General features: G+C 36.6%; 1 protein-coding gene across 8 annotated transcripts in view; it reads left to right on the top strand.

The window, feature by feature from the left end:
• Nucleotides 1-17,236, top strand: part of CNTFR (ciliary neurotrophic factor receptor) — an 869,018-nt gene that overhangs the window by 735,502 nt on the left and 116,280 nt on the right. For all 8 annotated transcript variants that reach the window (XM_073683161.1, XM_073683177.1, XM_073683152.1 and 5 more), the window contains one exon: nt 12,059-12,222. In XM_073683161.1, coding sequence (XP_073539262.1) covers nt 12,059-12,222 — 164 coding nt within the window. The remainder of the gene's footprint in view (nt 1-12,058; nt 12,223-17,236) is intronic.

Here is a 17,236-nt window from a genome sequence, read left to right as displayed (position 1 = left end):
TAGGAGCAGTATTATAGTAGTTATATTCTTGTACATAGGGGCAGTATTACAGTAGTTGTAGTCTTGTACATAGGAGTAGTATTATAGTAGTTATATTCTTGTACATAGGGGCAGTATTATAGTAGTTATATTCTTGTACATAGGAGCAGTATTATAGTAGTTATATTCTTGTACATAGGGAGCAGTATTATAGTAGTTATATTCCTGTACATAGGGGGCAGTATTATAGTAGTTATATTTTTGTACATAGGGGCAGTATTATAGTAGTTATATTCTTGTACATAGGGGCAGTATTATAGTAGTTATATTCTTGTACATAGAGAGCAGTATTATAGTAGTTATATTCTTGTATATAGGAGGAGTATTATAGTAGTTATATTCCTGTACATAGGGGGCAGTATTATAGTAGTTATATTCTTGTACATAGGGGCAGTATTATACTAGTGATATTCTTGTACATAGGGGGCAGTATTATAGTAGTTATATTCTTGCACATAGGGGGCATTCTTATAGTAATTATATTCTTGTACATAGGAGCAGTATTATTTTAGTTATATTCTTGTATATAGGAGCCATATTATAGTAGTTATATTCTTGTACATAGGAGCAGTATTATAGTAGTTATATTCTTGTACATAGGAGCAGTATTATTTTAGTTATACTCTTGTATATAGGAGCCGTATTATAGTAGTTATATTCTTGTACATAGGAGCAGTATTATAGTAGTTATATTCTTGTACATAGGGGCAGTATTATAGTAGTTATATTCGTGTACATAGTGGCAGTATTATAGTAGTTATATTCTTGTACATAGGGGCAGTATTATAGTAGTTATATTCTTGTACATAGGGGCAGCATTATAGTGGTTATATTCTTGTACATAGGGGGCAGTATTATAGTACTTATATTCTTGTATATAGGGGCAGTATTATAGTAGTTATATTGTACATAGGGGCAGTATTATACTAGTGATATTCTTGTACATAGGGGGCAGTATTATATTAGTTATATTCTTGTACATTGGGGCAGTATTATAGTAGTTATAGTCTTGTACATAGGGAGCAGTATTATAGTAGTTATATTCTTGTACATAGCGAGCAGTATTACAGTAGTTATATTCTTGTACATAGGGGCAGCATTATAGTAGTTATATTCTTGTACATAGAAGCAGTATTACAGTAGTTATATTCTTGTACATAGGGGGCAGTATTATAGAAGTTATATTCTTGTACATAGGAGCAGTATTATAGTAGTTATATTCTTGTACATAGGAGCAGTATTATAGTAGTTATATTCTTGTACATAGGAGCAGTATTATAGTAGTTATATTCTTGTATATAGGGGTCAGTATTATAGTAGTTATATTCTTGTACATAGGGGCAGTATTATAGTAGTTATATTCTTGTACCTAGGAGCAGTATTATAGTAGTTATATTCTTGTACCTAGGAGCAGTATTATAGTAGTTATATTCTTGTACATAGGGAGCAGTATTATAGTAGTTATATTCTTGAATATAGGGGTCAGTATTATAGTAGTTAGATTCTTGTACATAGTGGCAGTATTATAGTAGTTATATTCTTGTACATAGGGAGCAGTATTACAGTAGTTATATTCTTGTATATTGGGGGCAGTATTATAGTAGTTTTATTCTTGTACATAGGAGGCAGTATTATAGTAGTTATATTCTTGTTCATAGGAGCAGTATTATAGTAGTTATATTCTTGTACATAGGAGCAGTATTATAGTAGTTATATTCTTGTACATAGTGGCAGTATTATTGTAGTTATATTCTTGTACCTAGGAGCAGTATTTTAGAAGTTATATTCTTGTACATAGGGGGCAGTATTATAGAAGTTATATTCTTGTACATAGGAGCAGTATTATAGTAGTTATATTCTTGTACATAGGAGCAGTATTATAGTAGTTATATTCTTGTACATAGGAGCAGTGTTATAGTAGTTATATTCTTGTATATAGGGGTCAGTATTATAGTAGTTATATTCTTGTACATAGGGGCAGTATTATAGTAGTTATATTCTTGTACCTAGGAGCAGTATTATAGTAGTTATATTCTTATACCTAGGAGCAGTATTATAGTAGTTATATTCTTGTACATAGGGAGCAGTATTATAGTAGTTATATTCTTGAATATAGGGGTCAGTATTATAGTACTTATATTCTTGTACATAGGGGCAGTATTATAGTAGTTATATTCTTGTACATAGGGAGCAGTATTATAGTAGTTATATTCTTGTACATAGGAGCAGTATTATAGTAATTATATTCTTGTATATAGGGGTCAGTATTATAGTAGTTATATTCTTGTACATAGGGGCAGTATTATAGTAGTTATATTCTTGTACCTAGGAGCAGTATTATAGTGGTTATATTCTTGTACCTAGGAGCAGTATTATAGTAGTTATATTCTTGTACATAGGGGCAGTATTATAGTAGTTATATTCTTGTACATAGGGGGCAGTATTATAGTAGTTATATTCTTCCACATAGGGGCAGTATTATAGTAGTTATATTCTTGTACATAGGAGCAGTATTATAGTAGTTATATTCTTGTACATAGGGGGTAGTATTATAGTAGTTATATTCCTGTACATAGGGGGCAGTATTATAGTAGTTATATTCTTGTACATAGGGGCAGTATTATAGTAGTTATATTCTTGTACATAGGGGGTAGTATTATAGTAGTTATATTCCTGTACATAGGGGGCAGTATTATAGTAGTTATATTCTTGTACATAGGGAGCAGTATTATAGGAGTTATATTCTTGAATATAGGGGTCAGTATTATAGTAGTTATATTCTTATACATAGGGGTAGTATTATAGTAGTTATATTCTTGTACATAGGGAGCAGTATTATAGTAGTTATATTCTTGTACATAGGAGCAGTATTATAGTAGTTATATTCTTGTATATAGGGGTCAGTATTATAGTAGTTATATTCTTGTACATAGGGGCAGTATTATAGTAGTTATATTCTTGTACCTAGGAGCAGTATTATAGTGGTTATATTCTTGTACCTAGGAGCAGTATTATAGTAGTTATATTCTTGTACATAGGGGCAGTATTATAGTAGTTATATTCTTGTACATAGGGGGCAGTATTATAGTAGTTATATTCTTGCACATAGGGGCAGTATTATAGTAGTTATATTCTTGTACATAGGAGCAGTATTATAGTAGTTATATTTTTGTACATAGGGGCAGTATTATAGTAGTTATCTTCTAGTACATAGGAGCAGTATTATAGTAGTTATATTCTTGTACATAGGAGCAGTATTATAGTAGTTATATTCTTGTACATAGGAGCAGTATTATAGTAGTTATATTCTTGTACATAGGAGCAGTATTATAGTAGTTATATTCTTGTACCTAGGGGCAGTATTACAGTAGTTGTAGTCTTGTACATAGGAGTAGTATTATAATAGTTATATTCTTGTACATAGGGGCAGTATTATAGTAGTTATATTCTTGTACATAGGAGCAGTATTATAGTAGTTATATTCTTGTACATAGGGAGCAGTATTATAGTAGTTATATTCCTGTACATAGGGGGCAGTATTATAGTAGTTATATTTTTGTACATAGGGGCAGTATTATAGTAGTTATATTCTTGTACATAGGGGCAGTATTATAGTAGTTATATTCTTGTACATAGAGAGCAGTATTATAGTAGTTATATTCTTGTATATAGGAGGAGTATTATAGTAGTTATATTCCTGTACATAGGGGGCAGTATTATAGTAGTTATATTCTTGTACATAGGGGCAGTATTATACTAGTGATATTCTTGTACATAGGGGGCAGTATTATAGTAGTTATATTCTTGCACATAGGGGTTATTATTATAGTAATTATATTCTTGTACATAGGAGCAGTATTATTTTAGTTATATTCTTGTATATAGGAGCCATATTATAGTAGTTATATTCTTGTACATAGGAGCAGTATTATAGTAGTTATATTCTTGTACATAGGAGCAGTATTATTTTAGTTATACTCTTGTATATAGGAGCCGTATTATAGTAGTTATATTCTTGTACATAGGAGCAGTATTATAGTAGTTATATTCTTGTACATAGGGGCAGTATTATAGTAGTTATATTCGTGTACATAGTGGCAGTATTATAGTAGTTATATTCTTGTACATAGGGGCAGTATTATAGTAGTTATATTCTTGTACATAGGGGCAGCATTATAGTGGTTATATTCTTGTACATAGGGGGCAGTATTATAGTACTTATATTCTTGTATATAGGGGCAGTATTATAGTAGTTATATTGTACATAGGGGCAGTATTATACTAGTGATATTCTTGTACATAGGGGGCAGTATTATATTAGTTATATTCTTGTACATTGGGGCAGTATTATAGTAGTTATAGTCTTGTACATAGGGAGCAGTATTATAGTAGTTATATTCTTGTACATAGGGAGCAGTATTACAGTAGTTATATTCTTGTACATAGGGGCAGCATTATAGTAGTTATATTCTTGTACATAGAAGCAGTATTACAGTAGTTATATTCTTGTACATAGGTGCAGCATTATAGTAGTTATATTCTTGTACATAGGAGGCAGTATTATAGTAGTTATATTCTTGTACATAGAAGCAGTATTATAGTATTTATATTCTTGTACATAGGAGGCAGTATTATAGCAGTTATATTCTTGTGCATAGGTGCAGTATTATAGTAGTTATATTCTTGTACATAGGAGCAGTATTATAGTAGTTATATTCTTGTACATAGGGGGCAGTATTACAGTAGTTATATTCTTGTACATAGGGAGCAGTATTACAGTAGTTATATTCTTGTATATTGGGGGCATTATTATAGTAGTTTTATTCTTGTACATAAGAGGCAGTATTATAGTAGTTATATTCTTGTACATAGGAGCAGTATTATAGTAGTTATATTCTTGTACATAGTGGCAGTATTATAGTAGTTATATTTTTGTACATAGGGAGCAGTATTACAGTAGTTATATTCTGGTACATAGTGGCAGTATTATAGTAGTTATATTCTTGTACATAGGGAGCAGTATTACAGTAGTTATATTCTTGTATATTGGGGGCAATATTATAGTAGTTTTATTCTTGTACATAGGAGGCAGTATTATAGTAGTTATATCCTTGTTCATAGGAGCAGTATTATAGTAGTTATATTCTTGTACATAGGAGCAGTATTATAGTAGTTATATTCTTGTACATAGTGGCAGTATTATTTTAGTTATATTCTTGTACCTAGGAGCAGTATTATAGAAGTTATATTCTTGTACATAGGAGCAGTATTATAGTAGTTATATTCTTGTACATAGGAGCAGTATTATAGTAGTTATATTCTTGTACATAGGAGCAGCATTATAGTAGTTATATTCTTGTACCTAGGAGCAGTATTATAGTAGTTATATTCTTGTACATAGGAGCAGCATTATAGTAGTTGTATTCTTGTACCTAGGAGCAGTATTATAGTAGTTATATTCTTGTACATAGGGGCAGTATTATAGTAGTTATATTCTTGTACATAGGAGCAGTATTATAGTATTTATATTCTTGTACATAGGGGGCAGTATTATAGTAGTTATATTCCTGTACATAGGGGGCAGTATTATAGTAGTTATATTTTTGTACATAGGGGCAGTATTATAGTAGTTATCTTCTAGTACATAGGAGCAGTATTATAGTAGTTATATTCTTGTACATAGGAGCAGTATTATAGTAGTTATATTCTTGTACATAGGGGGCAGTATTATAGTAGTTATAATCTTGTACATAGGGGGTAGTATTATAGTAGTTATATTCTTGTACATAGTGGCAGTATTATAGTAGTTATATTCTTGTACATAGTGGCAGTATTATAGTAGTTATATTCTTGTACATAGGGAGCAGTAATACAGTAGTTATATTCTTGTATATTGGGGGCAGTATTATAGTAGTTTTATTCTTGTACATAGGAGGCAGTATTATAGTAGTTATATTCTTGTTCATAGGAGCAGTATTATAGTAGTTATATTCTTGTACATAGGAGCAGTATTATAGTAGTTATATTCTTGTACATAGTGACAGTATTATTGTAGTTATATTCTTGTACCTAGGAGCAGTATTATAGAAGTTATATTCTTGTACATAGGGGGCAGTATTATAGAAGTTATATTCTTGTACATAGGAGCAGTATTATAGTAGTTATATTCTTGTACATAGGAGCAGTATTATAGTAGTTATATTCTTGTACATAGGAGCAGTATTATAGTAGTTATATTCTTGTATATAGGGGTCAGTATTATAGTAGTTATATTCTTGTACATAGGGGCAGTATTATAGTAGTTATATTCTTGTACCTAGGAGCAGTATTATAGTGGTTATATTCTTGTACCTAGGAGCAGTATTATAGTAGTTATATTCTTGTACATAGGGGCAGTATTATAGTAGTTATATTCTTGTACATAGGGGGCATTATTATAGTAGTTATATTCTTGCACATAGGGGCAGTATTATAGTAGTTATATTCTTGTACATAGGAGCAGTATTATAGTAGTTATATTCTTGTACATAGGGGGTAGTATTATAGTAGTTATATTCCTGTACATAGGGGGCAGTATTATAGTAGTTATATTCTTGTACATAGGGGCAGTATTATAGTAGTTATATTCTTGTACATAGGGGGTAGTATTATAGTAGTTATATTCCTGTACATAGGGGGCAGTATTATAGTAGTTATATTCTTGTACATAGGGGCATTATTATAGTAGTTATATTCTTGTACATAGGGAGCAGTATTATAAGAGTTATATTCTTGAATATAGGGATCAGTATTATAGTAGTTATATTCTTGTACATAGGGGCAGTATTATAGTAGTTATATTCTTGTACATGGGGAGCAGTATTATAGTAGTTATATTCTTGTACATAGGAGCAGTATTATAGTAGTTATATTCTTGTATATAGGGGTCAGTATTATAGTAGTTATATTCTTGTACATAGGGGCAGTAGTATAGTAGTTATATTCTTGTGCCTAGGAGCAGTATTATAGTGGTTATATTCTTGTACCTAGGAGTAGTATTATAGTAGTTATATTCTTGTACATAGGGGCAGTATTATAGTAGTTATATTCTTGTACATAGGGGGCAGTATTATAGTAGTTATATTCTTGCACATAGGGGCTGTATTATAGTAGTTATATTCTTGTACATAGGAGCAGTATTATAGTAGTTATATTTTTGTACATAGGGGCAGTATTATAGTAGTTATCTTCTAGTACATAGGAGCAGTATTATAGTAGTTATATTCTTGTACATAGGAGCAGTATTATAGTAGTTATATTCTTGTACATAGGAGCAGTATTATAGTAGTTATATTCTTGTACATAGGAGCAGTATTATAGTAGTTATATTCTTGTACATAGGGGCAGTATTACAGTAGTTGTAGTCTTGTACATAGGAGTAGTATTATAGTAGTTATATTCTTGTACATAGGGGCAGTATTATAGTAGTTATATTCTTGTACGTAGGAGCAGTATTATAGTAGTTATATTCTTGTACATAGGGAGCAGTATTATAGTAGTTATATTCTTGTACATAGGGGGCAGTATTATAGTAGTTATATTCCTGTACATAGGGGGCAGTATTATAGTAGTTATATTTTTGTACATAGGGGCAGTATTATAGTAGTTATCTTCTAGTACATAGGAGCATTATTATAGTAGTTATATTCTTGTACATAGGGGCAGTATTATATTAGTTATCTTCTTGTACATAGGAGCAGTATTATAGTAGTTATATTCTTGTACATAGGGGCAGTATTACAGTAGTTGTAGTCTTGTACATAGGAGTAGTATTATAGTAGTTATATTCTTGTACATAGGGGCAGTATTATAGTAGTTATATTCTTGTACATAGGGGCAGTATTACAGTAGTTGTAGTCTTGTACATAGGAGTAGTATTATAGTAGTTATATTCTTGTACATAGGGGCAGTATTATAGTAGTTATAGTCTTGTACATAGGGAGCAGTATTATAGTAGTTATATTCTTGTACATAGCGGCAGTATTATAGTAGTTATATTCTTGTACATAGGAGCAGTATTATAGTAGCTATATTCTTGTACATAGGGAGCAGTATTATAGCAGTTATATTCCTGTACATAGGGGGCAGTATTATAGTAGTTATATTTTTGTACATAGGGGCAGTATTATAGTAGTTATATTTTTGTACATAGGGGCAGTATTATAGTAGTTGTCTTCTAGTACATAGGAGCATTATTATAGTAGTTATATTCTTGTACATAGGGGCAGTATTATAGTAGTTATCTTCTTGTACATAGGAGTAGTATTATAGTAGTTATATTCTTGTACATAGGGGCAGTATTATAGTAGTTATATTTTTGTACATAGGGGCAGTATTATAGTAGTTGTCTTCTAGTACATAGGAGCATTATTATAGTAGTTATATTCTTGTACATAGGAGCAGTATTATAGTAGTTATATTCTTGTACATAGGGAGCAGTATTATAGTAGTTATATTCCTGTACATAGGGGGCAGTATTATAGTAGTTATATTTTTGTACATAGGGGCAGTTTTATAGTAGTTATCTTCTAGTACATAGGAGCATTATTATAGTAGTTATATTCTTGTACATAAGGGCAGTATTATAGTAGTTATCTTCTTGTACTTAGGAGCAGTATTATAGTAGTTATATTCTTGTACATAGGGGCAGTATTACAGTAGTTGTAGTCTTGTACATAGGAGTAGTATTATAGTAGTTATATTCTTGTACATAGGGACAGTATTATAGTAGTTATATTCTTGTACATAGGGGCAGTATTACAGTAGTTGTAGTCTTGTACATAGGAGTAGTATTATAGTAGTTATATTCTTGTACATAGGGGCACTATTATAGTAGTTATAGTCTTGTACATAGGGGCAGTATTATAGTAGTTATATTCTTGTACATAGGGGCAGTATTATAGTAGTTATATTCTTGTACATAGGAGCAGTATTATAGTAGGTATATTCTTGTACATAGGGAGCAGTATTATAGTAGTTATATTCCTGTACATAGGGGGCAGTATTATAGTAGTTATATTTTTGTACATAGGGGCAGTATTATAGTAGTTATCTTCTAGTACATAGGAGCATTATTATAGTAGTTATATTCTTGTATATAGGAGCAGTATTATAGTAGTTATATTCTTGTACATAGGAGCAGTATTATAGTAGTTATATTCTTGTACATAGGGGGCAGTATTATAGTAGTTATAATCTTGTACATAGGGGGCAGTATTATAGTAGTTATATTCTTGTACATAGGAGCAGTATTATAGTAGTTATATTCTTGTACATAGGAGCAGTATTACAGTAGTTATATTCTTGTACATAGGAGCAGTATTATAGTAGTTATATTCTTGTACATAGGAGCAGTATTACAGTAGTTATATTCTTGTATATTGGGGGCAGTATTATAGTAGTTTTCTTCTTGTACATAGGAGCAGTATTATAGTAGTTATATTCTTGTACATAAGGGCAGTATTACAGTAGTTGTAGTCTTGTACATAGGAGTAGTATTATAGTAGTTATATTCTTGTATATAGGAGCAGTATTATAGTAGTTATATTCTTGTACATAGGGGCAGTATTATAGTAGTTATAGTCTTGTACATAGGGAGCAGTATTATAGTAGTTATATTCATGTACATAGGGGCAGTATTATAGTAGTTATATTCTTGTACATAGGAGCAGTATTATAGTAGTTATATTCTTGTACATAGGGAGCAGTATTATAGTAGTTATATTCTTGTACATAGGGGGCAGTATTATAGTAGTTATATTTTTGTACATAGGGGCAGTATTATAGTAGTTATCTTCTAGTACATAGGAGCAGTATTATAGTAGTTATATTCTTGTACATAGGAGCAGTATTATAGTAGTTATATTCTTGTACATAGGGGGCAGTATTATAGTAGTTATAATCTTGTACATAGGGAGCAGTATTATAGTAGTTATACTCTTGTACATAGTAGCAGTATTATAGTAGTTATATTCTTGTACATAGGAGCAGTATTACAGTAGTTATATTCTTGTACATAGGAGCAGTATTACAGTAGTTATATTCTTGTACATAGGAGCAGTATTATAGTAGTTATATTCTTGTACATAGGGGGCAGTATTATAGTAGTTATATTCTTGTACATAGGGGGCAGTATTATAGTAGTTATATTCTTGTACATAGTGGCAGTATTATAGTAGTTATATTCTTGTACATAGGAGCAGTATTACAGTAGTTATATTCTTGTACATAGGGGGCAGTATTATAGTATTTATATTCTTGTACATAGGAGCAGTATTATAGTAGTTATATTCTTGTATATAGGGGCAGTATTATAGGAGTTATATTCTTGTACATAGGGGCAGTATTATAGTAGTTATATTCTTGTACATAGGAGCAGTATTATAGGAGTTATATTCTTGTACATAGGGGGCAGTATTATAGTAGTTATATTCTTGTACATAGGGGGCAGTATTATAGTAGTTATATTCTTGTACATAGGGGCAGTATTATAGTAGTTATATTCTTGTACATAGGAGCAGTATTACAGTAGTTATATTCTTGTATATAGGGGCAGTATTAAAGTAGTTATATTCTTGTATATAGGGGCAGTATTAAAGTAGTTATATTCTTGTACATAGGAGCAGTATTATAGTAGTTATATTCTTGTACATAGGGGGCAGTATTATAGTAGTTATATTCTTGTACATAGGGGGCAGTATTATAGTAGTTATATTCTTGTACATAGTGGCAGTATTATAGTAGTTATATTCTTGTACATAGGAGCAGTATTACAGTAGTTATATTCTTGTACATAGGGGGCAGTATTATAGTATTTATATTCTTGTACATAGGAGCAGTATTATAGTAGTTATATTCTTGTATATAGGGGCAGTATTATAGGAGTTATATTCTTGTACATAGGGGCAGTATTATAGTAGTTATATTCTTGTACATAGGAGCAGTATTATAGTAGTTATATTCTTGTACATAGGGGGCAGTATTATAGTAGTTGTATTCTTGTACATAGGGGGCAGTATTATAGTAGTTATATTCTTGTACATAGGGGCAGTATTATAGTAGTTATATTCTTGTACATAGGAGCAGTATTACAGTAGTTATATTCTTGTATATAGGGGGCAGTATTAAAGTAGTTATATTCTTGTATATAGGGGCAGTATTAAAGTAGTTATATTCTTGTACATAGGAGCTGTATTACAGTAGTTATATTCTTGTATATTGGGTGCAGCATTATAATAGTTATATTCTTGTACATAGGGGCAGTATTATAGTAGTTATATTCTTGTACATAGGAGCAGTATTACAGTAGTTATATTCTTGTATATAGGGGGCAGTATTAAAGTAGTTATATTCTTGTATATAGGGGCAGTATTAAAGTAGTTATATTCTTGTACATAGGAGCAGTATTACAGTAGTTATATTCTTGTATATTGGGTGCAGTATTATAGTAGTTATATTCTTGTACATAGGGGGCAGTATTATAGTAGTTATATTCTTGTATATAGGGGGCAGTATTAAAGTAGTTATATTCTTGTACATAGGAGCAGTATTATAGTAGTTATATTCTTGTATATAGGGGGCAGTATTATAGTAGTTATATTCTTGTATATAGGAGCAGTATTATAGTAGTTATATTCTTGTATATAGGGGGCAGTATTAAAGTAGTTATATTCTTGTACATAGGAGCAGTATTACAGTAGTTATATTCTTTTATATTGGGTGCAGTATTATAGTAGTTTTATTCTTGTACATAGGAGCAGTATTATAGTAGTTATATTCTTGTACATAGGGGCAGTATTATAGTAGTTATATTCTTGTACATAGGAGGCAGTATTATAGTAGTTATATTCTTTTATATTGGGTGCAGTATTATAGTAGTTTTATTCTTGTACATAGTACTGCTGAACTGTGAATAGAAAGATTCAGACGCCAGGGATGGATTAGTAAATGGATGGTCTAAAGTTGTATTTTTTATCCACAGTGAAACCCGACCCCCCAGAAAATGTGCTGGCAAAGCCCGTCCATAAGAACCCCCGAAGGCTGGAAGTCACCTGGCAAACACCATCCACCTGGCCGGACCCCGAGTCTTTCCCACTGAAGTTCTTTCTGCGATATCGGCCTTTAATACTAGACCAATGGCAGCATGTAAGTACAGAGCTCCCTATATCTGTAGATCAATCCACAAAAGAGCTAAATCTGACCAACAGCCCCTAACTCACCTCACACAGTATGATGCCCCCACAGCCTCTAACACAGTATAAAGCTCCGTAGTTCCTCCACATATAGTATAATTCCCCAACAGCTTCCCAAACACAGTATGATGCCTCTACAACCCCCCACATACAGGAGGATGCTCCCACAGCTCTCCCACATAGACTTTAGGTTACCTGTCCCCCACATGCAGTATATTGCCCCCTTCAGTCCCACCACATACAGTATAATGCTCCCATGGCTCCCCACATAGGGTATGATACCCCCACACACACAATACGATTTCCCCACAGCTTTCCATACAGAGTTTGATGTCCCCACAGTACATTCCCCCACACACAGTATGATGTCCCCACAGTACATTCCCCCACACACAGTATGCTGTCCTCACAGTACATTCCCTCCACACACAGTATGATGTCCCCACAGTACATTCCCCCACACACAGTATGATGTCCCCACAGTACATTCCCCCCACACACAGTATGATGTCCTCACAGTACATTCCCCCCACACACAGTATGATGTCCTCACACTACACTCCCCACACACAGTATAATGTCCCCACAGTACATTCCCCCCCACACAGTATGATGTCCTCACAGTACATTCCCCCACACACAGTATAATGTCCCCACAGTACATTCCCCCCACACACAGTATGATGTCCCCACAGTACATTCCCCCCACACACAGTATGATGTCCCCACAGTACATTCCCCCCACACACAGTATGATGTCCCCACAGTACATTCCCCCACACACAGTATGATGTCCCCACAGTACACTCCCCCCACACACAGTATAATGTCCTCACAGTACATTCCCCCCACACACTGTATGATGTCCCCACAGTACATTCCCACCACACGCAGTATGATGTCCCCACAGTACATTCCCCCCAAACGCAGTATGATGTCCCCACAGTACATTCCCCCCACACACAGTATGATGTCCCCACAGTACATTCCCCCCACACACAGTATGATGTCCCCACAGTACATTCCCCGCACACACAGTATAATGTCCTCACAGTACATTCCCCCCACACACAGTATGATGTCCCCACAGTACATTCCCCCCACACGCAGTATGATGTCCCCACAGTACATTCCCCCCAAACGCAGTATGATGTGCTCACAGTACATTCCCCCACACACAGTATGATGTCCCCACAGTACATTCCCCCCACACACAGTATGATGTCTCCACAGTACATTCCCCCACACACAGTATGATGTCCCCACAGTACATTCCCCCACACACAATATGATGTCCCCACAGTACATTCCCCCACACACAGTATGATGCCCCACAGTACATTCCCCCCACACACAGTATGATGTCCCCACAGTACATTTCCTCCACACACAGTATGATGTCCCCACAGTACATTCCCCCCACACACAGTATGATGTCCCCACAGTACATTCCCTCCACACACAGTATGATGTCCCCACAGTACATTCCCCCCACACACAGTATGATGTCCCCACAGTACATTCCCCCCACACACAGTATGATGTCCCCACAGTACATTCCCCCCAAACGCAGTATGATGTGCTCACAGTACATTCCCCCAAACACAGTATGATGTCCCCACAGTACATTCCCCCCACACACAGTATGATGTCTCCACAGTACATTCCCCCACACACAGTATGATGTCCCCACAGTACATTCCCCCACACACAATATGATGTCCCCACAGTACATTCCCCCACACACAGTATGATGTCCTCACAGTACATTCCCCCCACACACAGTATGATGTCCCCACAGTACATTCCCCCACACACAGTATGATGTCCTCACAGTACATTCCCCCCACACACAGTATGATGTCCTCACAGTACATTCCCCCCACACACAGTATGATGTCCCCACAGTACATTCCCCCCACACGCAGTATGATGTCCCCACAGTACATTCCCCCACACACACAGTATGATGTCCTCACAGTACATTCCCCCACACACAGTATAATGTCCTCACAGTACATTCCCCCACACACAGTATGATGTCCCCACAGTACATTCCCCCCACACCCAGTATGATGTGCTCACAGTGCATTCCCCCACACACAGTATGATGTCCTCACAGTACATTCCCCCCACACACAGTATGATATCCCCACAGTACATTCCCCCCACACGCAGTATGATGTCCCCACAGTACATTCCCCCACACACAGTATGATGTCCCCACAGTATATTCCCCCACACACAGTATGATGTCCCCACAGTACATTCCCCCGCACACAGTATGAGGTCCCCACAGTACATTCCCCCACACACAGTATGATGTCCTCACAGTACATTCCCCCACACACAATATGATGTCCCCACAGTACATTCCCCCCAAACGCAGTATGATGTCCTCACAGTACATTCCCCCACACACAGTATGATGTCCTCACAGTACATTCCCCCCACACACAGTATGATGTCCCCACAGTACATTCCCCCGCACACAGTATGAGGTCCCCACAGTACATTCCCCCACACACAGTATGATGTCCTCACAGTACATTCCCCCACACACAATATGATGTCCCCACAGTACATTCCTCCCAAACGCAGTATGATGTCCCCACAGTACATTCCCCCACACACAGTATGATGTCCTCACAGTACATTCCCCCACACACAATATGATGTCCCCACAGTACATTCCCCCCACACACAGTATGATGTCCCCACAGTACATTCCCCCCACACACAGTATGATGTCCCCACAGTACATTCCCCCACACACAGTATGATGTCCTCACAGTACATTCCCCCACACACAATATGATGTCCCCACAGTACATTCCCCCCAAACGCAGTATGATGTCCTCACAGTACATTCCCCTATACACAGTATGATGTCCTCACAGCACATTCCCCTATACACAGTATGATGTCCTCACAGTACATTCCCCTATACACAGTATGATGTCTCCACAGTACATTCCCCACACAGTATGATGTCCCCACAGTACATTCCCCCACACACAGTATGATGTCCCCACAGTACATTCCCCCCACACACAGTATGATGTCCCCACAGTATATTCCCCCACACACAGTATGATGTCCCCACAGTACATTCCTCCACACACAGTATGATGTCCCCACAGTACATTCCCCCCACACACAGTATGATGTCCCCACAATACATTCCCCCCACACACAGTATGATGTACCCACAGTACATTCCTCCACACACAGTATGATGTCCCCACAGTACATTCCCCCCACACACAGTATGATGTCCTCACAGTACATTCCCCACCACACAGTATGATGTCCTCACAGTACATTCCCTCCACACACAGTATGATGTCCCCACAGTACATTCCTCCACACACAGTATGTTGTCCTCACAGTACATTCCCCCCCACACACAGTATAATGTCCTCACAGTACATTCCCCCCACACACAGTATGATATCCCCACAGTACATTCCCCCCACACACAGTATGATGTCCTCACAGTACATTCCCCCACACACAGTATGATGTCCTCACAGTACATTCCCCCACACACAGTATGATGTCCCCACAGTACATTCCCCCACACACAATATGATGTCCCCACAGTACATTCCCCCAAAACGCAGTATGATGTGCTCACAGTACATTCCCCCAAAACGCAGTATGATGTGCTCACAGTACATTCCCCCACACACAGTATGATGTCCTCACAGTACATTCCCCCCACACACAGTATGATGTCCTCACAGTACATTCCCACCACACACAGTATGATGTCCTCACAGTACATCCCCCCCCCACACAGTATGATGTCCCCACAGTACATTCACCCCACACACAGTATGATGTGCTCACAGTACATTCCCCCACACACAGTATGATGTCCTCACAGTACATTCCCCCCACACACAGTATGATGTCCTCACAGTACATTCCCACCACACACAGTATGATGTCCTCACAGTACATTCCCCCCTCACAGTATGATGTCCTCACAGTACATTCCCCCCACACACAGTATGATGTCCCACAGTACATTCCTCCACACACAGTATGATGTCCTCACAGTATATTCCCCCACACACAGTATGATGTCCTCACAGTACATTCCTCCACACACAGTATGATGTCCTCACAGTACATTCCCCCACACACAGTATGATGTCCTCACAGTACGTTCCCCCACACACAGTATGATGTCCCCACAGTACATTCCCACCACACACAGTATGATGTCCTCACAGTACATTCCCACCACACACAGTATGATGTCCCCACAGTACATTCCCCCCACACACAGTATGATGTCCTCACAGTACATTCCCACCACACACAGTATGATGTCCCCACAGTACATTCCTCCACACACAGTATGATGTCCTCACAGTACATTCCTCCACACACAGTATGATGTCCTCACAGTACATTCCCCCCACACACAGTATGATGTCCTCACAGTGTATTCCCCCCACACACAGTATGATGTCCTCACAGTACATTCCCCCACACACAGTATGATGTCCTCACAGTACATTCCCCCCACACACAGTATGATGTCCTCACAGTGTATTCCCCCCACACACAGTATGATGTCCTCACAGTACATTCCCCCACACACAGTATGATGTCCCCACAGTTCATTCACCCCACACACAGTATGATGTCCCCCCAGTACATTCACCCCACACACAGTATGATGTCCTCACAGTACATTCCCCCACACACAGTATGATGTCCTCACAGTACATTCCCCCCACACACAGTATGATGTCCCCACAGTACATTCACCCCACACACAGTATGATGTCCTCACAGTACATTCGTCCACACACAGTATGATGTCCTCACAGTACATTCCCCCCACACACAGTATGATGTCCCCACAGTACATTCCCCCCACACACAGTATGATGTCCTCACAGTACATTCCCCCACACACAGTATGATGTCCTCACAGTACATTCCCC

Source organism: Phyllobates terribilis, unplaced genomic scaffold (assembly GCF_046119375.1).
Source record: "Phyllobates terribilis strain yellow unplaced genomic scaffold, ASM4611937v1 Scaffold_1__5_contigs__length_1240528914, whole genome shotgun sequence".
Taxonomy (NCBI): Eukaryota; Metazoa; Chordata; class Amphibia; order Anura; family Dendrobatidae; genus Phyllobates; species Phyllobates terribilis.
The sequence above is the reverse complement of the archived record's forward strand: the minus strand, read 5'-3'. Positions and strand labels throughout refer to the sequence as shown.